Source organism: Dermacentor silvarum, chromosome 2, assembly GCF_013339745.2.
Source record: "Dermacentor silvarum isolate Dsil-2018 chromosome 2, BIME_Dsil_1.4, whole genome shotgun sequence".
In the NCBI taxonomy this organism is placed as follows: Eukaryota; Metazoa; Arthropoda; class Arachnida; order Ixodida; family Ixodidae; genus Dermacentor; species Dermacentor silvarum.
Genome location: NC_051155.1, coordinates 107,951,965 through 107,973,608, shown reverse-complemented (window position 1 = coordinate 107,973,608; position 21,644 = coordinate 107,951,965). Strand labels below are relative to the sequence as shown.

The window sequence follows — 21,644 nt, the reverse complement described above, 5'->3', positions numbered from 1 at the left end:
GGCGTGGTTTACGAAGCGGACAACTGCGGTTGCCATCTTGCCCCTGCCACAGCAGCAACCAATGGAGAGACGCCTTTCAGCACGGCAGCCAATCGGAGGACCGCGTTTATCAGAGGGCCCGTGTGACTACCTATCACAGACCCGCGCTTCTTTGGTGTTTGTGCGTTTTTTACAAGTTGGCGACGACGGACGAATTGAGAAGCGGGACGGCTTAACTTTGAGCTTTCGAACGATACCAAGATGGTGGCGCTCGGTGGCAGGAAATACGAGATATGGCTCCGTGAACTGCGGTGATTTTGCGCGATTTAAAGCTGTTTTCTCACCCTGCGCACTGACGAATTTAAACTTTTTCGGGCACTTTCAGTGCGTTTTCAGCCAAACCATTTTGATGCAGCGTAGATTAGGCGTTGCAGATACCCAAACGCGTGGTTTTCAAAAATCGATTTTTCTCGCGATTTTCGCAATCTGATCCCCGCGTCCCCCTTAATTTAGCTAGTTTTAATTGTGTTTTGATGATACGAATTTCGGCTAATACGAATATTTTTCGTAACCCCGTGAGATTTGTATCATCGAGATTCCACTGTATAACGATCTATCAGTTATAACGACCACATTTCAGTGCACTTGCAATTTTCTGACCCTCCCTATGGAAACTGCTTCCAGATATAACAAATGTTTCTTTAAATAGCCGTACTGCTACAATGAATGCTTCGAACCCGGTCATGGTAAAAAGGGCACATGCGAAGTGCCGAAGCACGGAAACATGACTAAACTTGGCGCATGGCAGCGCACGCCCCACTCCAGTCCAACCGCGACGATGCCAAAGTGCTTCGAGATGAGCGAGCGTTCACCTCGTGCAAATTTCGGAAGCCGCGAAGAAGTCGCGCGTTTTCAAGGCGCGCTTCCAGGGTGGAGGCGTGCCGCATACAGCATAAACAGCATGGCGAGCAGCGTGCGCCGGTGCAATATCGGATGCCACGATGGCGTCACACTCGTTTTCATGAATTGTCTGTGCAGCATGGTGTGCATTATGCCGTATGCCATAGATCTATGTCTTCAACAATGGCCGCTCAAGCGTTCCTGTCGACGCGGCCTGAGTCAGCGAGAATGCTGCATCACGCGCTGCCGCCACGCAATGTTGCAAAGGGTCAGCGGTTACTACGCCATTATCAGGAGAAATGGTTCGCAGGGATGTTTTTCTTTTGTCACATTGCATATTTTTTCGGCCGAAGCAACATAGGTAACGTAATTTTACATCCAAGACCTTCGCAGATTGGTGGCATGCTGCAGTAGTTTCCGAAGTTTACGCTTGCGGCCAACTAGAACGCTTCACTCTCCGTGTGCAGAATACAGTCGTGTCCCGCTGGTAGTAAAATATATCGCAAGCTCTCGAATAAAAAATGGTGGCTATGGTTGCAGTTCTTAAATAACAGGTGATTGGGACCTGGCTCCGGTTTAGAAAAGCTACACGATGCTGCATTTCGTTCATTGGATGGGTGTTTCTAACAGAAGTTTGCTGATAGGTGCGGGAACGTGCCGGGAGCAAAAATGACACTGAAAACCAGGTTTTCGGACCAAAGTGCTGCCGAATTGTAACTGCTGACGCCAGCTTCAGTGCAGTTAAATTTTTGAGTGTTTTTAAGGGTGAGTCCATATACATAACAAATTACCGATATAATGGCCACTTTTCGCAGAGCTGTTGAATTTGGTACAAACGGGTTCGACTGTATATAGGTTTCGGAAACTGTCCTGTCTTTCTTTTTTCTTATCCAAGTCGTGTTTGCACTGTGTTCTATTGGAACCTGTTCCATAGCAAATTCCACTGGTCAAACTGAAGGAGTTGCCCATATCTTTGAGTGAACACTCTGATGTCGTGAATTTGTATCCAACAGTGGAAAACAAACAGCTCCCCGTTGGATTGTTCTAGGAGAGACCAGACACAGCCAGTTTGTGAAACGGTATCTAATTTCTGCAGAGTCTGTGTCTGACTATTGAGGCATTAGCCTAGCTATAGGGCTGCCGCTTCTGTCATCCATAGTTCTTGAAACGCCAATCAAGTGATATGTTGCCGAGGCATGCAACCCCCATGCAAAGGAGTGCAGCATTGTGCACCGATGTGTGCATAAATCTCTGAAATCAGATGCATGCGTTCAGTCATCGGGCTGAAGGGACGTGACATGCTATTGAATTTCTGGCTGAATCCATGCCCCTATGGCTGGGTGGGCTTCATCCATCACAGAGTGAGTTGACTCGAAATTACCAATGAACACGAACTCTTTCATTCGGAGTAAAAATTTGCTTTGGATCTGCTGGTGGCATTAGCCATAACAGAGAATTTGTGATTAACACTTCACTTGTGCTTCAATCTCCCTGCCTGCAGTGACCACGAAGGCGGCAACGTGAGTGCACACACAACCCACCTTGTGGGCAGCGCCCTCTCTGACCCGTACCTCTCGCTGGCTGCCGGCATGAACGGCCTGGCTGGACCTCTGCACGGCCTCGCTAACCAGGTGAGCTATTGTGCCGAGTCATTTTACCTTAGAACTGCGTGCAGTGTAGGCCGATTTGTAAACACCGTTGAGGTAAAGCTAACAATTCTGTGATCTGTCAACTTTGTAACTGTGATCGTCTTGATGTCTGTTGCAAGCTATGACGAACCAACTAGCCAAACAATATGTTTTCAAACATAGGAAAGTCTACCTGGAGATCGCCAAGGGGGTCTTTGGTCCTGCGGTGGACTCAAGATAAAATGTGCAATCAGATGTTTAGTCAACTTTCTCCAGACTGTGTTTAGAGCAATCCACTTTTTGCACCTGATTTTACCTTACTGGTCGGAAGTGCAGTGCCTCTGTTTATGAATGTGTGAGTAGCTCAACAGTTGGATATTTTTCTTTGTATCCATTTTTAGTTGTATTCAGGCTGCAAGAAAAGCGTCAATTATTATTTATTTATTTTTTTGAAGAGAAAGAACTTGTTGGTACAAGAAATGCATGCTGATTAACTGATCATCTGTGCAGCTACTGCTTTATCAATGCAGGCATAAAAAAAAGCAGGAAAGTGCTGCTCTCGTTTCTTTGGTCTTGTCACACAGTTTAGAAGGCAGAAAATAAAACGCTGTTTTAGTTGCTCGCAAGGTGCTGATAAGTGCTAAAGGCGGACTGTGGGAATGCTTAGCACAAGGCAGGACATCAAACACATGGCTGCTCGATTCGTTCTGCTGCCCATTGTGTTTTTTAAAAGGCCCCTTGCCATGTTTTGGCACTGCAAACAAAAGCACAGCTTGCCGATCAGGCAGTAACGATCGTGTCTGCGTAGTGTTGCCAAGAAACTGCTGAAAATTCCAGCGAAGGACAGCGGGGCCTTCTTCCCAAAGCAGCCAATCTCCCTGAAAACACAGATGTCACTCATGTACCCACTGTAGTGATGGCATTGTACTGCTGAGCTTGAGGTCGTTGGTTTGATCTCAGCCATTGGAGGCGGCGTTTCGGCGAGGGCGAAATGCAAAAACGCTAGTGTACTTATTTTAGGTGCACTGTAAAGAACCCCAGATGATCAAAATTAATCCAGATTGCCTCATTATGGCGTGCTTCAAAATCAGATTGTGGTTCTGGCACATTAAGCCCCAAAATTTCATTTAGATGTCACATACATATTGCCTACAGAGAATGAATAGCCAGCTGGAGAGCAAAGAACCTCAGGAGTCCCGTAAAATGCAAGAACTGTCTTCGGAAATATGCTGCACAGCTAGAAGGGAGACAGAAAAGCATGTGGGGGTCGTAATATAAATGTCAGGTCAGTCTTCAGCTCCAATATGGGAGAAGGCTGGGAAGGAGTGTTGTGGGTGCTAGTAATGGCAGGGAGTGGAGTAGCTCATTGGTTATCAGGCTTGAGATCATGCATACAGGTTAGACTGATGGCCTTAAACATTGCCCTTGGCTCTATGCGGGTAACCAGCCAACAATTACGGTGGGCACACCTGCCAAGTTCGTTTTTGCCATTAATGGACAGCAAGGAGTATGCTCACATGCATGCAGAAAGCCCCGCAGTTAACTTAAACAGCCTCAACTGCCGGCATCGTAACAACACACAACGCATGTCAAGCTGTACGATAGGCAAAGGCGCTGAAGGACGACACTGAGCAAAATTCTGCTAATTAGGGGTGTGCGAATATTGGAAATTTTCGTAAATGATCGAATTCAGTGGAACCTCGTTGATACAATTCTGCTTAAGACGTTTTTCGGGATGAAACTTTTTTTTTTTTCGTTTCCCAGCCGTAGGAGCAATGTATTTTCATGAGGTTGATACGATCGCGTTTTCACATGAAATTGGATTATACGACTTCAAACTGGTATTTCTGAAACTCTTAGCTTTATATTCAAGTGTAATAAATTAAATGGCATTCCAACGACCCACGAACAACGTGTTAAGGGCCGGCGACACTAGCAGAAAAATGTGCGTTGCGCGCCGGTGGCGGCAGAACACGCGCCACAAAAGCTGCTGCAAAGCAGGTTTTTCATACCATGGGAGGAATCGGTCCTGTACCAATTTAAATTATGGCGCGCACCGGCGGCGAACGAGCCGCTAGCGAAGCAGCCCAATGAGAGCTGCCCCCTTCAGTGAAGTACGCGCGGGCACGGCCGGTCTGGAGGCGTGCCCTCGCTCTTTAAAGAAGAAAGGGAGCGCATGCCTTCTGACCGGCTGTAGCACGGGAAACTCCTGCGGGCCCGCCCGACCGCTATTTTCACGCTCGTAGTATCGTCTGCTTGCGTCAGCTTTCGCGCGCGCTTGTTTTGGCTGGCTTTTCAGGCGAGATCTTCATGCGGTCACGTGGCTGAATGGAGCGCCTGCCCTCGTCCGCCAGTCGTATCGCTCGTGTCACGCTGCTCTACGGTGTTTTTTTTTTTTTTTTTTTTTTCGGAATTCTTGGTCTCGTGGTGCCGTGACCTATGTAGCTATGTCACGCAACTTGCTTCAAAAGAACTCGTTTACGGACTTTGAAAAAAAGAAAGTTCAGCGAAAACTGACAAGCTGTTTTAACGTTGCTCAATAAAAGTGTTAGCTGCAATTCGGTTCGTGTGGCATCGAGTAATGCTTCTCTGCATAACACGCGTGTTATGCAGAGCAGTATCACTCGACGCTACAGGAAGCTTTGCTAGCGAATTTGTCACCAAGTAAGCCTGTTTTCTTACGTTTTGGGGCTTGCTTTGGATGATACTATTTTTAGATGATACCTTTTTGTTTTCTGGTTCCTGCGAAGATCGTATCAATGAGGTTCCACTGTATATATTTTTACTATTTGTATCCAACTCGAAAACTACGTATTTGAAAATTTTTGGATATTCGGTTGAATCCGAATATTCCAAACAAATAGATGATATTGCTGGCTCTGCTGGAGCAAACATGATTCTTAGCGTTTGCTTCTATCTAATCTAAGAATATGTGTCTGATCTTGTGCTGAATTCTGTGATAATGTGCTGCAGGGCGAAATTTTGCCTGTAAAGCATGTTCAGCCACTGAACGTATACGCTTGCGGGGAAGCCAGCTTCTCGGTAGCAAGGGGCATGGGTTTGTGGACAGCGAGGATGCACTCTTTTACCGCACTACCCCCAGTCCTGAGCTTATTGCTTGACAGCTAATGCACTGAGCGCCGGTTGGCACAGGGTCAAATGCCTCTGAGCTCATGGGCATTTGATGTTGTATAATAAGACACATTGATGGGAACAGACAGCTAGCGGGAATTGCTCAATTTTCCGAGTTAACATGTGCTAAACAGGCAATATTTTAGTGTAACGGCTTACTAGTCTAATTTTTTACCATGTACAATTTAATTTCTGTTCCAACTTGTTAACGAAACTTCTTAATAAATGCATCTGCAGATCATTCGATATTCAATCAGATATTCAAAGCTATTTGTCTTAGAAAATTTTGATATTCGCACACCCCTACTGCTAATTAATTTTCTGTGCAACTTCTATGGTAAAAAAAAAGAAAGACAGAATTTGCTTTTCTCTTGAATATTTTTTTTTTCTGTACTGCCAGATTTTCCCACCATTTTTGGGGCCTTGTCAGTATACGAAAAGAAAAATCTGTCAGCAGCTGTATTGTTCAGTGTAGCAGGGTTTGACTAGTGGAATGTGGCTATGCATTCTTTTCCAGCAGCACTTGAAGAATTAGAACACTCTTGCTAATCTTTTCATAACTGTCTATTAACCTTCAGTTCACCATAACCCATGCATTCTCTCCTATTTTTTTCTATGAATCCAGGAAGTGCTGGTGTGGCTGACCAAATTGCAGAAGGAGCTTGGAGGTGAAGTGAGCGACGAGCAGATGAAGGAGTTTGTGTGGAAGACCCTCAAGTCTGGACAGGTGCGTGTGTCATCCAGGCCTTGTGGGGCAACACATTTGTTACAGCTTCCTCCTTTGTCCTACCTTTTTATGCTGTAGTGTGTCTAGCAGATGTTTGTCTAACCAGTAGTTCGACGCTGTAGGAAGGGCACCACCATATTTATGTTAACGTTTTCCTGGCTTTTGATTCAAGGAGCTGCATATATCATTTACAGCTTGATGTGAATGATACAGCAAAAGTTAGACAATGAAGAAGCACAATGAGAATTCATGAAACTTATGTGTAGCTCGAAGCCAGGCAGGATTTGGCTGCATTCGACTACAGTCGAATCTCGTTAATTTGAGCACGAATCTCTCAGCCACTTGGAGAAAAAGGGCAGTGAATTCTTCTGCTTCTGTTTTCTCATCACATGTTGATTGAACGCTGCGGCTGCGGCACAGAGGGAAGCAACGGCGGAGGCCCAGTCGTGTCGTCATTCTTTGTGCTGTGAAGTGCGACGCGTTGGCTAGGCTTCGGAAAGTTCGGTTTGCAAGCATCATGGCGAGCCGGGCCACCTATTGCCCACCAAAGGACCTCAAAACGAAGGTGGAAATTCTGCACGAAGTTGAGAAAGGCGCCCTTTGCAAGACATAAATCGCCAAGAAATATGACATCACTAAGAGCACTCTGTCAACTTACATCAAGAACAGGGAGTCCATCATCACTGTATATGAAAAGCAGCAAATCCAACCATCGAGGAAGAGGCTGCGGACATCAGCACATCCCCAGCTTGAAGATGCTCTCGTCATGTGGATTAAACAGGTTCGTTGCCGGAATCTCCTACTCAGTGGGCCGATAATTGCAGCCAAGGCGAGGGAGTTTGCAACCAAGATGGCTGTTGAAGAATTCTCAGCATCAGACAGGTGGAGGTCATGGTTCAAGGAATGCCACGGGCTCACTTTCAAGACTGTTTGCGGTGAGAAGGCAGACGTTGACACAGTCCCATTAGGAGGATGGCGCTCTGGGGAGCTGAAGGATTGCCTTGCCTCCTACTCGCTCGATGACGTCTTTAACGCGGACGAGACGGCGCTCTATTACAAACTGCTCCCCCCAAAAATTAGCACTTTTCAAGGCGACGATTGTGTCAGAGGGAAGAAAAGCAAGGAAGGGCTAACAGTGATAGTGTACGCAAACGAGGTGGGCATGGAGCATTGCCGGTTGCTCATAATTGGCAAAGCGGCTAAGCCTCGCTGCTTCAAAGGTGTGAAGACAAAGTACTTCCCGCTCACTACGTTGCCAACAAGAAGGCATGGATGACGATGAATATTTTTTCAGACTGGATCCGTGTACTGGACAGAAAATTCGCCGCAAAAGGCCAGAACATCCTTCTTTTCGTTGACATCTGCACGGCACACTGCAGTATCGAAGGCCTACATGCGATTCGCTTCGTTTTCCTGCCTAAGAACCCGACGGCTCTGCACCAGCCCATGGGCGTCGTCCAAAATTTGAAAACCTTGTACTGTTGGCATATCCTGGAAAGGATGCTGTTATGCCTTAACAGTGAGAAAGCATATGTGATCAGTCTCCTCGGCGCAGGACACATCCTTGCCACTGCGTGGAACTCGATTAAGCCGGAGACCATTACCAATTGTTTGCGAAGATGTGGTTTTGTTGAACCTGCGGCTAATGGTGATGTGGAAGAAGAGGCGGTGCAGATTTCGTCTGGCGATAACTGCTTGCCTGAAAGCATCAGTAGTGTTCTCCCAGGTGGCGTGACATTTGAGAGTTACGTGCAGGTGGTAGTGGTGTAGAGACATCCGGCATTATAAGTGATGAGATAATTGAGGTTACGTGCCCTCAACAGGCTACATTTGAGGACCCTTCTGCCCTCAGCGGCGAGGATTCTGATGACAGGGATGAGATGCCCCCCCTCCTCCACCTAGTGCAATTGAAGTAGCATTGGTGCTGGACATAGCTGCGTGCTACTTCTCTTGCCATCAGAATGCGGATGCTGGGTTGGAACTGGTTTTCAATCTTCATGCAATGTTTATCGAGTGTGCAGGCGCACATCACCGATTACTTCTGTTAGTGACGGGTGTCCTGTAATTTGTAAATGCGTGTGAATAAATCTTCTGAAACTTCCCACTCATGGGTTAGCTCAGTGCACGTGCGCCACTGCAGGTAAGTCCTCCATTCAAATATCTTTCTTTATTTTGAACAAATTTTCGGACCCCTTCGAGTTCGAATTATCGAGATTTGACTGTACTACACGGAGATACCCTCCAATGCTTCATGTGCTTGCACTGTTAAGGTGCTTGTTAAAACTGCTTTCGGGTCCCACTGCATTGGAATCGCTCATCAGTAGCACCTTTAAAGAGAACTTTTACTATGGAGATACTGGAACATGAAACCCAGCTTTGTGGTAATGGCAGTGCTTGTCCTAAAATGCTTTAATACTGCTGTTAGCATTTTGCAATGGTTATGAGCGTTGAATAAATGTTTAGACAACCTCCACACAATTTAGCTGAATCAACCGTTGAAGGTAGCTGACCTTGTGGTACAGCCTGCAAACGCGTCAGGGGCTGAAAGAACCTGCAAACAGTTAGCTACGCAAAATATTCTGCGAGCGCTGGCGACATCTTGAGTCTGCTAGCTGTTTACGGAACAGGTGCTTCCCGCAGTCGCTGTTGCCCAGTGTGCCAGAAAGCTCTTGCCTTCTGTACACCCGTCTCGTGTCGATTCTGATATCCCATGTGTGATCGTCAGGTGGTGCCTGGCTATGGCCATGCTGTCCTGCGCAAGACGGACCCACGCTACACGTGCCAGCGGGAGTTTGCGCTCAAGCACCTTCCCAACGACCCACTCTTCAAGCTGGTCTCGCAGCTCTACACAGTGGTGCCTCCGATTCTGCTCGAGCTGGGCAAGGTCAAGAACCCGTGGCCCAATGTGGACGCGCACTCCGGCGTCCTTTTACAGGTACGTTGCCTCCTCTTGGAGTGGCGTCCACGTGGACGAAAAAAAATAAGGGACACCGAAGGGCTCAATTTTTGTTTGAGGAAGTAACCGCTTGAGGTCAGCATACAATCTAATCCTTTTTATCTAGCTGTTGAAGCATCTATAGATGAGGCCCACATGTGCAACAATCTGACTTTTCTTAATGAAAGGAACTGAAAGTGGAAGTAGAGAGAGCCTTGGTTGCTCATAACCTTCACATGAGGCTTGCGGTGCTGTACACATTGTGCTACAGCAATGGCCTTCCCTTTGTCCAATTTGTCAGATCCTCATGTGCGTGATTGGATTATCAGGCCATGGGAGTGTTAGCCAGTGTCACTTGTGGCCATTGCAGCAGATGTGAAATATCTGGCAAACTGCCGGCTTGGTGCTTATTTTCGGGACACACCCAGTGTGGCACCAGCACATTTAATTATGCAAGCTGCCCGCACAATAACTACAGCTTAACCCTGCGGGATTTCTGCTATACAGTATAGACAACTTACAACGGAACCACTTATAATGCAGGACCGGATATAGTACGGTCTTTTCAGACTCCCATTAATTTTCGCATAGCACTCTATGTATACACGTATCGCTTATAGTGCAGTTGTGGGAGATGAAATACCGGTTACAGTGCGGCTGCCTGGAAGTTTGGCAGTCAACTGAGACGGCGAACGCTCCCCTCAAGCCGCAGGTATACTCCAACGTAACGCGAGTGCACACGTCGAGCTCCGCGACCTCACGGTGGCGAACAACCGGTGCATCTCGCGCCATCGGGCATGTTCCAACGCTGCTGGCGTGTAAATAGCTCCAGTCATATTTCTCGCCCGGCGCACCAAGCCACGCCGGCCACGCATCTCAGCATTCCTCACGAGGTGCAGGTAGAATGACGTAGTGGCGGGAGCGCTCGAAAGCACGTCCGCCGCCGCGGCTCTCTGCGCATTAACAAGCATGGTGTCACGCACGCACAAGTACAGTGCACGGGGGACTGTGCCCCCCTTGCAGATTGTTTTCAAGACACAACGGCCCCTGTGGGCGGGCGTGCCCGCTCAGAGTAAGCCGCGTATATCCGAGAATCGAAGTGTGCGACTGAGAGTTTTGCATCCGTTTAAATTTATAAATGTTGAAAGGTTATTGTCCAAGTACCCACAATCTTCGCATGAAGTAGACAAAGTAATAATTTTTTTTTTTAATATCTCAGTTTCGCCCGGAACGCGAAGCATCAATTTCGATAGCAAATTAGTAGAGAGCTATAAGGAGTAGGGATAGTAGTTTTATTGGCTGCGTAAACTTGACACATTCGCTTACTAACTGAATTAACAAGCGTGGTGTCAACGCGCGCAAGCAAACCTGACCGCAGACAACCACTGTCAAAATGCGGGCGTGGGGAAACGCGGCCGCTGCAGCGAGCGAAAGTTCGTTGCGGTCTATCTCTGCAAAGGAAACTGAGCGGCGTAAGCACATCGCATCCAAAGGTCGGAGCCGTGTGGAGATCGCTGTCAAGATACGGTGTGCGCGATAACACCGACAGCCAGCACCAGCACGAACGCATTTGGTGGCAGAGTAGAAGCCGCCCCCCCCTCCCGTGCTGCCTTCCCGCTTTGCTCCTTTCGCGTGGGAGATTGCGTCGCCAGTTCCCATTGCGCCAGGTTGCAATATACGCATTTGGTGCCGCAGCACAGCGTCGCCCCCCCCCCCCCCCTCCCTTCCTCCCTCCCATACCTCCACGGCCTTTCGCGCGATGGAAGTCGCTTTTGCTATCCGCTGTGCGTTCGCTCTCCGTGAAGGCGCGCGTCCCCCGCGCACTTTAACTTGCACATACGGCGCGTGGAGGCGATTTTATCGCCCTTGGACTCATGCTCCATGTCTCATGCTCCTACTCCGCATCACCCTCGTTGATCTCCTCTCCCTTCGGTGGGCGCACTTCGTCGAGAAGCGTGCTCGCTGCCGCCCTTGTCGGCGAGATTTTCCAGCAGAAGCCGCATTATAACCGGTATTTCGTCTCGCGCGGCTGCACTGTAAGCGGTATGCGTATACATGGAGTCTGAAAAGACCGTACTATATCCAGTCCTGCACTATAAGCGGTTACGTTATAAGTGGTCTATACTGTAGCAAATTCCCATATGCGGCTGCTATTGGCCAATAGCTGACATCAGTCGAGAAGGGTGTTTGGATCAGTGTGCTCCTTCCTACTGTTACTGTATATATTTATTGATGCAGTTTAATAAACAAGCTGAAGTATGCGAAAATTTGCGTTTCAAATTTTGGTAAGAATTACACACTTCTGGAAGTACGACTATCGTACTAGCTCCGACTATCGTCTGGTAACGCTCAGCCACACGCGCCCACGTAGGAATGACACTTGGCCACACTGCTTATTAGTGTCGTGGCCGTCGGGTCTCGTTAATTTCTGTTAGTTTTAAACACTCGACTAGCCACGTACCACGCGAAACTTCGGGTCAGACTACACATACACTAGCTGCAGCGCGCGCTCACTTCTGGCTGCTGTTGGCTAGATGCCTTGCCAGACTTTGCTTCGTGTTGAGCTATTGTACAAAATGTGCAATTTGGATGTGGCTACTATCCGTCTGTCAAGCCTGTGCAGGACATAGCCGCGCCGCACCAAGTAGCGTGGCCAGGCTAGGGCACATGAGCACCCGCCATGCTGCTTAGTGGCTATGGTGTTGGGCTGTTAAGCATGAGGTCGCAGGATCAAATCCCGGCCCTGGCAGCCGCATTTTGATAGGAGCGAAAGGTGAAAACACCCGTGTACTTAGATTTAGGTGTATGCTAAAGAACCCCAGGTGGTCCGAATTATTAAGGGGTCCCCCCCTATGGTGTGCCTCATAATCAAATCGTGGTTTTGGCACATAAAACCCCATAATTTAGTTTCTAGAGCACATGATCTCGAGCACGCACTCCAGCCCTGTTGTACACATAGTCAGCCACTACAGTCGCATGCAGCTGCGTCTGAAGCGAAGTGTAGATACCGCTGTCGCCTCAGGATGCTGTGACAAGCGAGCTCGCTGAGCTCCCTGCAGCTCCCTCTGGACAACAGCGTGCTCTGATAGGTATCTGTGGGTGACATGACTCAAGGCCCAAGCGCCAACATCTGACGAACAGGTCGTCTGCTTCCCAAGTTGCACACCCTCTAGGTGTGTTGCCGTCATGGTCGAAGCTCGTTAAATAGGAATCCTTTCAACGGGAGTCCGAAGTGCGGCGTCCATTGCTTAGCTGATAATTGCGCTGTCGACCCTCGGAATTTATGTAATTGTTGTAGAGGTAAGTGTGAAAGGAAATGTGCTACTCATGTCACTCGTGCAAAAATAGCCGCATGTAGCTATTTAGTACACTGTAGCACAGTAAAGGGATCAGACACTGTGAACTCAGTCGTAAGCCTAGGGATAGCCATCGAGTTTGGCGCATCATATCCGGCAAAATCGCAAGTAGTGGCATATATGTGAATATTTAAAATCAAATTTGAACTGCGCGTCATGATGACGTTCAGTACGCGGAGCGTTGTGGGCACCACCCCACTCTGCTGTATGTAGCCTTCGAAGTGCAAGGCATTGAAGAAAGACCGGGAGCACCGCGAAAGGGTTCACAGGTGATCTTTGATTGCCAATAACTACACTTCTGCTGAACACATTGAACTGCTCTTTGTGGCCAAGTGATTGTAAAATAATCTGTTCTAACGTCAAATTACCATATTTACACTATTGTAAGTCGACCTATTTTTTTTTTTAATTTGAAAATATGAAGTGGGGGGTCAAAACCAGAACATAGCTCCGCCAGTAAAAAGGAGAAACGAGTTATCACGGGTGCTACAATGTAATTACAATTTTGTTTTCTCTACAGCTCTACCCGTAGCATTTGGCTATTCTGTGCTTTTGTTCGGAAGGGTTTTTTCAAGATTTTAAAAAGTTTTACAACGCACACAGCACTAATGGTTTTGCTGATAGTTGATGGAAGGGCCGCTGTTCCAATTGCGGTGGCACTGACTCTGGGAATGTTGGTGCTTCCGGGGGGGAGTATCGATAGTTAATGGAAAAGACGCCGCTCACATGTTTCTCTTTATAGCTCTACGTTTTACTTGACTGCCGGCCATGTGTTACTTTCTGTTATGGAATGTACCCATGGGTATACCTTTTTCTTTCCTAACATGTGATATGGCGGGGTCGACTTACATTCGAGTCGACTTACAATCATGTAAATACGGTAATTTCTCAACTTCGGTAAAAAGTGGTTCAGGACTCATGTGCGCAAGCCTTTATTCTGAAAAATCTAAGTGGCATGTGGGAGATGGGACCTAAATGTTTTGCTTGGTATCAAGCATAGACAGTGGTATAGCTACACCAGACAAATATGTTTTTCTAGCTGGAGCTAAAACGTGTGGCCTTACGTATTTCATATTTAATGTGCTTACATACAGAAGGATGAGTGCAAGCAAGAAGATATATTTTATGCAATGATGAATGCAATACCAAGTCATTCTCTTGTGGCGAGACATCTTTAATGCTTTGTGCCACGTACAGTCGCCAACTGATAATTCAGACATGCTTGATTATTCAGACAGCTCTGCGGCACCCCCACTAGCCCCATAAACTTAGTGTATAAGGACAACTGAAATTTCGGACACTTTACGACACAATGTTCGATAATGCGGGCTCTGACTGCATGACTAACATGGCTAATTAGCCACCATACGAACATGGTGGCTAATTTGGCCACTGAGTCGAGCAGAAATAGCTATACAATAGACTTCTGTTAATTCGACTGGTCAATTAAATCTCGACCAAAGGTGCCGGCAGGTGCCCAAGCATTTCGATGGGCCCAAGCTTTTGTCATTTGAATTTATTTCAATCCTAAAATTAGCCTTCACCGGATAATTCGAACTTGATCAATTAGCATGCATGCACACCCCTGCCCCATATGGTGACCCCAATAGCGACCCTTTTACTGGCAGTGCTCGTCTCGGCAGAGCTTAGGGGACAACGAACGTGTTGAACACACGTCATCTTCCCTTGAAAACGCCTGTTTTTGGCCATAACGGTAGCTCGCAATGTCCTAATACTGTATTTACCCAATTCTTAAGCGCACCTTTTTTCTTCCTTGGTAATTAGAACTAAAACCGCGTTCGCATGCTTTGCCGAATAACACTGCTGTGTTGCGACAAAGCCGACTTTAGAGTATCGGTTGCCACCGTGCAGCTCTGATTAGACCCTTGGCCATTTTTCTTGTTTAAAAATTGGGTGCATGTTTGATTTCTACTTTGTTTGGGAGCTTTAGTGTTATCTGTACCTTAGTTTTCTACTTTGTACACATGGAAAGCAAGCGCGTGTTTGATTCGGGGACATGTTAGAATTGTGCAAATACTGCCAAATGAATCAGCGGCGTGTTTTGAGGTTTTTATGCCTTCTGTTTAATTTGACCCGCCAGATAATTCGATCAATTTCATCGGTCCCGTTGGGGTCAAATTAACGGCAGTTGGCTGTATTTTTTTTTATATGTCGCCGGCTTGGTTGTCGGCCATTTCGCCAGAGCCTCCTCGAAAGTGAAGCTATTGAAGCCTAGTTGATCAGGTAGTGGCCGACTGCATTCAAACTGCAAGGCAAGCTTAGGACAAACTGTAGGACAAGCGGCAGCGTTTCCAGCGCTGTGATAAGATAGCGGGCTTAGGTGCCAAGAATGCTGTCGCTTGTAGATGCCAGTGTGTGTTGCGCTAGTCAGGCTGAATTGAAGGTATCCCCAAAAGTGACGATTTGAGAACATGGCACACATTTTTCAGCCACTAGTGAATTCAAGTAACTTATTTTCTGACGAATCCGGTATTTCAGACTTTTCGGCGGTCTGCATCGAGTCCGAGTTATCGGTCGGCAACTGGATATACTTTATCTATGTTTGTCTTAACGTACCCAAAACAATGTCTAATAAGCATGTAAAATTGGGTTCGAGCATGAGTAAAAACATTATCATTCCTGTTCATTAAAAGGTTCCGTTCACCGCATTGTCTCATGAATGCATTCCGCGTGGGCACGCAATAGTGCAGCTACTCAAAAAAATTCAGAAAATTCTACAATTTTAGTAGTGTGTCAACATATTGCTGCAGTTTTTTAGAGTTCCTCAGGGGGCACGTAGTTTTTTCAAAGTTCATCAGTAGTACTGTGGAGGTCTTTAATGCCAAGGTCACTTGGATGTCTTGTGAATGTGTGAAGCAGCTATGTGTTTCGCAGGAATTGAGTCAGAGGAACTAGAGTTTCACTGTAGTCCGGGCCTTTCTCTTTCTACACCTTTTACAGTACTACGGCATGAAGGAGATGTCATACTACACTGTTCTGTTCGGCGTGTCGCGTGCTCTGGGCGTCCTCTCGTCACTCATCTGGGACCGTGCCCTGGGCCTGCCCATCGAGCGGCCAAAGTCGCTCACCTCCGAGGGTCTCATGAAGCTGGTCGGATACAAGTGAACCCGAAGCCCGGCAACGAGGAAACTGCCCTCCACCTTTTTGTTCCCCTGTCTCCACCCTCCTCCTCCAGCATCGCCATCCCATCACAGTGAACCACCACGCTACTGAGAAAGTGCTTGTTCATTATTGTTTCATGCACCCTTTCCGCAACTTTTCTCTGAATGTTTCCTTCGCTACCTTGTAGTGGCTTGTTTCCTTTTCTTTCTCTCCAGTACTATTTCACCTTGCCTCTACTGTTTTGTTTTGGTTATCGGTCATGATTTTGTTGAAGATGCAAACCTGTGCGAGCACATAACCACCACCTCGCAACTCGTTGCAGGCTTTGACACAACTGCAAGTGACAACTTTGTTGAACCTTTGCGTCCTTGCTGAACAGCCCAGAGTGAAACCCATTTTCGGAGTGGAAGAAATTTTGGTGCATTTAGGGAATTCCAGTCCGAGGGCAAGCATCCTCTTACACACATGCAGTGTTTTGCGAAGAGTGCTGCGGGTTCTCCGCGACCCTGAATGAGTGTTGAAATCCTTTAGGAAATTGTGCTTGTGCGGGTGCCTATGTTGGGTGTTCATAAGTTAAAAAACTGTTGCACTTGCATCATCACAGCGGTGCCTGTTGACATTGCACATAGTTCACTGTGTGCTCGTTGTTCGAGTTGTAGCTTGTTGTGGCCATTGCCCATGGGGGAATTGTGTATACTTATTTTTTTTTCTTCGCATAATTAGCATCGTTGTTCATTTTATTGCCCTTATTACAGTGCTTGGACAAAAAAGGTCGTCTAAGCGCTCCAGCAGAGTCAGTTTTTTTTTAAACAGAGGGAACAGCCTTTGGGCGTGAAGTCCGGAGTCAAAACGATGAGCAATTTTTTTCTTGTGCAAAAAGCGACAGCTGCCAACATGGTGCGAGCAGTGAATAGTGTGGCCTTTGAAATGGCATGTACAGTAGTATTGGTGGAAAACTTGGATACTGATTTTTTTTTCTGTGGTTTTGCATTTCTGCACGAGTGATAATACATATAAACCCTACACGTGCCTCCTTACTAACTGTGGTTCAAACCGAACCTTCTGGCAGTTGATGGTGAGACATACACATGGGTAGTCGACATGTGACATGCAAAGCATGTTTTGGTGTTGACATCTCTGGCCACTCTCTAGAGAGCTCTGAACCATGTCTCTTCTTTCTTTCCCTCCCCTTCTCACTGCACTATCTCAGACATCACAACTTCATTGCGAGTGTGTGTGCATGTAGCAGATTGCACGTTGAAGTGGCGTCGATTGTTCACCATGCTTTGTTTAAATCAGCGTTTCTTTTATTATGTGTCTTGCTTTCCTTTGCTGGGCCTCCATTTCAAACCTGACACAAATTGTCAGTTTAAACTGGTGGCACGCCATCATCGCGCGCACGTCATCTGTCGCGTGTTGTCATCTGCTTGAAGGCACAGACGGAGCAGACTTCTGCGAGCTGTTCGTCTGTCTTTCTTGATGTCGTCGTGCTAGCAGTGATGCTTGGCTCTGTTCTCATTGCTCAAGGGCAGCAGGTTTCTTTCTGTGCTTTTCACAAATACGTATCACTTGCAACTATAACCAGCCCTGGAGTCTCTCTTGTCGGGCAGAAAGGTGGCACGTTGTTTCCTTCTCCCTACTCGCATTGATCTGTTCCTGAAGACCCAACGTCCAGCTTTACACTTGCGTCGTGCCTGGCAAAATCAACTTAGAAAAGGTACACCAGCAGGATGTTGGGTCTTCCAGTGGAGCAGCCTTTCGTGACACTGCCAGAGGTGTTTTTTTGGGTCCCAGTGATGCGTGTAATGTGCCCCCCCTCGTCTAGAGGCCACCAGTGTCGAGTCTTTTTGTGCTGGGGAAGCACGCACTGCACATCTCATCCGAAACTGGCAGCCGTTATAATATAACCCTTCCCATCAACTGTCGCGCCTGGCTGCTGAGACTTACGTTTAGAGGAAGTGTATTTTACAGCTGAGTGAAAAAAAAATGATGTTAGAGACAGTTGTGAGTGTTTTTATTTATTTGAAAGCGCCTCTAGTTTTCTTTCCTCTCTTGCAACACTTGCTCTTTGGAGATGTGGGATAATTGTAATTCCTTTTTTTTTTTCGGTTGTGTATCTGTATGCATAGTTATACTAGCCCAGCTTGGAAAACGAGCCAGCAATACTACCAAGCAATGAAAGTCTTAACTTCAGTAGCCCCTCTTCCGTGAGGGCATAGGAAGCTGTAATTAGAAGAATGCTGTGTAAAAGGAAAGAGACGCAATGTTTATTCCATTCAGTGTGATATCTGGTAATAAATGATACAGATGAGACCCTGGGTTTGTGTTGGTGTTCGTTATTTAATAACTGCAGCTAAACAGGAAGGTGTGTTTCATCCCGAGTTTGAAAGGGCAAATATAAAATAAAGCAAAATGTGGTGGATCACTTTTCCAGGGTGTCCAAAGCCTCAATTCATAAAACACAGATTAACTTAAAGGGAGGTGTGGCTCAGGGATCCACTTTTGTTAATGAAGCTAACTGAATGAACTGTAAGCACATTACAGAGTTCAATCTAGTATTTTTGAACATCTTTCTAGTTTTTCAGTATCTTATCTGGCTATTTTTATGTACCCTTAATGTGGGAAAAGTATGGTCTCTTGTGCAAGATTTGGGTTTCATGCCAGGCACTAGAGTGGTCTGTAAAACAGTGTATATTGTTTCTTATGGACAGCTAATTGCAAATAAGCTCAAAAATAAAAGAACATCTTTGACTTATTCACAACAGTTTTCTTGAAAATCTTGTGACCAAAATTGTCAACTAGAAGTTTATTCCTAGTGAATTGCAAATAAATTGAACTTGCGCATGCGTGAACAAACAAAAGGTGGCAACCCCCCCAAAAAACTTTTAACGTGTGGTTGTGCACCAGTATTTGAATATGTGCACACGATTTCAGGAACAAAGACTAAATAGCCTGCCTACCAGGTAAAACCAATGGGCAGCAAGTGCAAAAATGAGGCTTAAGTGAGTGTAATGATCGAATCCTACCATCTTGTCTCTGGTGGGTCTTTATGGTGTTATATTCTTTTGTGTATGGGAAGCGGGGGGGAGGTTGCTTTAGTTATGTTGGATTGCACACATATGAGTTTCTTTTGCATGTGATTTATTCGCAATACATTTCCAGTCGAGAGTCTGCACTGATGTGTCATCTTTCCTATGTCTCTATTCGTTTCGAAAGCTTCGTGCACCGAACACCACAGTGCATTGAACCTGCTGCGTTTTTTTTTTTTTTTTTTTCGGCTATCCAAGTGCTGCACGGCCTCTATAAAGAGATCTTTGTTGACACAGCATCAAAGCTGCGACTATGATGGCCGACTCATATTCACAGAAGCATTTTTTTTTGCATTCAAATTTATTAATCCAAACTGCCAGATTATCGGACATTTTTTACGACACCTTTCATGTAACAAAAATCAGTCTGCGACTGTACATCTTTGAATGGGTGGTTGAACATGAGTGTAGTAAAATTTCGATAAAACGAAGTGAAGTGCCGATATTACTGACTTCGTTATATCGACATTTAACTTTATATGTTCTGTAAATTTGGCCACTGTGAGACAAATTACAGACCACACTGTCGAATGTCGGCAGCACAGAGGAGAAGTGCTATAAAAGTGCCCCCGTGGCAACTGCTCAACGCAGCTGCCTGGGACACCCCGTGAAAATAATTATATGCTTGCCTGTGTGTGTGAGGGGAACAGGAAGAACTGTGTTAACGTGAGAACTTTTTTATTGCGATAGCAGTTATATGGACACTTCAACCGGATTTCTGCCGTCGCCGTGAGGTTCCCTATAGATAAAATCTTCGCCGCGCTTCGTATGCCTGAGCGGAAGCGTGCGGGGACGCGCGCTATCACGGAGAGCGACCGCACTCAATCTCCCACGCGCAAGCAAGGAAGCGGGAAGCCAGCGCCGGAGGGAGCGGGGGGGGGGGGGGGGGGGGGGCGCACTTCTATTCTGCCAACAACCGCGCTCGTCGCTCGCCCGCACCGTCTCTTATCTCCACACGGCACCTTTATGCGCCGTGCATTCGCCGCTCAGTTTCCGTTGAAGCGATACACCGCACGTACCTTCGCCCGCTGCGGCGTATGCGCTTGCTGCCAGCGTTTTGACAGTCGTTGTCTGCAGTCATTCAGTGTGATCTATTCATGTTTGTTTGTGCGCGCCCACACCACGCTTGTTCATTCAGTTAGTAATAGTCGGGCCACATTTTCCAACGCACGCTACACATGCAATGCTGCCCGGATCGGCAGTGCAGCGCTACAGGTGTGTCCCTTCGCACGCGCTGCCCACGGGAAGCGCTTCTCATCAACACCACCGTTTCACACGCGCCTTCTCGTGGTCATCGAGTCTCTCTTCATGTCGGTCTACTTACGCCGCAGCACACCTGCTTACTTAATCAGCTCATGTTTACTACAATTCATATTGCTACCAAAGCCGCTCACCTTACTTCGTATGACATTGCTGTGTTGCTATCGCATTCATTGCTTCGCCCTTAGGGCGAAACTGTGACATTTTTTTCTAAACTGTGCACATATGTACATGCACCCTGGAGTTGGGGAGCTCAATGTGCAACCTACTTCCCTACAAAAAACCAAAGCAGAACGACTCCCTCAAAGTAACAGAAACCATTGGCACTAAAGAAGGAAGAATAAATCTATTGTACACCATATGGCTTGATCGACATAGCTTTATCAATCAGCTGAGGAAGTGATGGGCGCGAAGGCAGGCTTCCTAACTAAAAAAAATATATGCATATATCCAGCACGCATGTTATCATCTACGTGAAGCAAAGCTTTAGTAAAGTGGTTAATTAAATCAGCTCGGGAAGTGATATGGGCCCAAAGGCATTTGGCAGCCTCAACTGTAGTTGACACTACGTAATGCAAAGCATTCACGATTCGTAAGGAACGGTTGTACTAATAACGCAACTGTTGTGTAGCGAACAGTTATGGAGATTACAGTAGAACCTCGTTGATACGTTCCCGTTTTCCCGACGCCAACGTTCGCAATCGAGAACACAAAAAATGGCCCGATATAGTTACGCTCATTTTTTACCGGTTCATACGTTCCCGGAAAACACGATTTTTTTGGCACCAACATTCACTACGTCGCCAAACTGCGATCTTATACGTTTTTTTTCCTGCCGCTAGATCCCATGTAAACAAAAAAATGCGCAAGGTGCGCGCGATCGAGAACAGTTTATTGGTGCCCGCGCCGTCGGCAGCTTCACCGCAATATACTCGCCCGCCCGTCTCGCGTGAAAACGCCGGTGCGCACTCAATTTCTCATTTCGGTACCAGCAAATCTCCGAGGTCGTCGCTCGCCGCATTCACAGCTATCACCGCCAGTCCTATTGCGATAAGCATCCTCGCCTATTTGTTACACAGCGCGTGGTGCCGTCGGAAGCGCAGTAACCGAAACGCGCCGCCGTTCCCTGCTGCGATCTTGTACGTTTTCCGACCGCTAGATCCCATATATGTGAACAAGAAAAGGCGCGAGGCCCGCACGATCGAGAGCAGTATATAGCCGCCCGTCTCACGTGAAAACGCCAGCGCGCACTCAGTTTCTCATTTCGGTACCAGCAAATCTCCGGGGTCGTCGAACGACGCATTTACAGCTATCACCGCCACTCCTATTCCAGCGGTGGGACTCCTCCGCCAATTGCGCCATTTTTATCATCATCATCATCATCATCAGCCTATATTTATGTCCACTGCAGGACGAAGGCCTCTCCCTGCGATCTCCAATTACCCCTGGCTTGCGCTAGCGTATTCCAACTTGCGCCTGCGAATTTCCTAACCTCATCATCCCACCTGACTTTCT

At 46.9% G+C, this 21,644-nt stretch overlaps 1 protein-coding gene across 3 annotated transcripts in view; it reads left to right on the top strand.

The window, feature by feature from the left end:
* The window catches only part of LOC119441672 (probable citrate synthase 2, mitochondrial), a 58,277-nt gene extending 40,184 nt beyond the window's left edge, over nucleotides 1-18,093 (top strand). For all 3 annotated transcript variants that reach the window (XM_037706265.2, XM_049661519.1, XM_049661518.1), the window contains exons 7-10: nucleotides 2,381-2,510; nucleotides 6,265-6,366; nucleotides 9,092-9,301; nucleotides 15,619-18,093. In XM_037706265.2, the coding sequence (XP_037562193.1) occupies nucleotides 2,381-2,510; nucleotides 6,265-6,366; nucleotides 9,092-9,301; nucleotides 15,619-15,783 (607 nt within the window). In that variant the 3' untranslated portion in view covers nucleotides 15,784-18,093. The remainder of the gene's footprint in view (nucleotides 1-2,380; nucleotides 2,511-6,264; nucleotides 6,367-9,091; nucleotides 9,302-15,618) is intronic.
* Nucleotides 18,094-21,644: the final 3,551 nt, after the last annotated feature.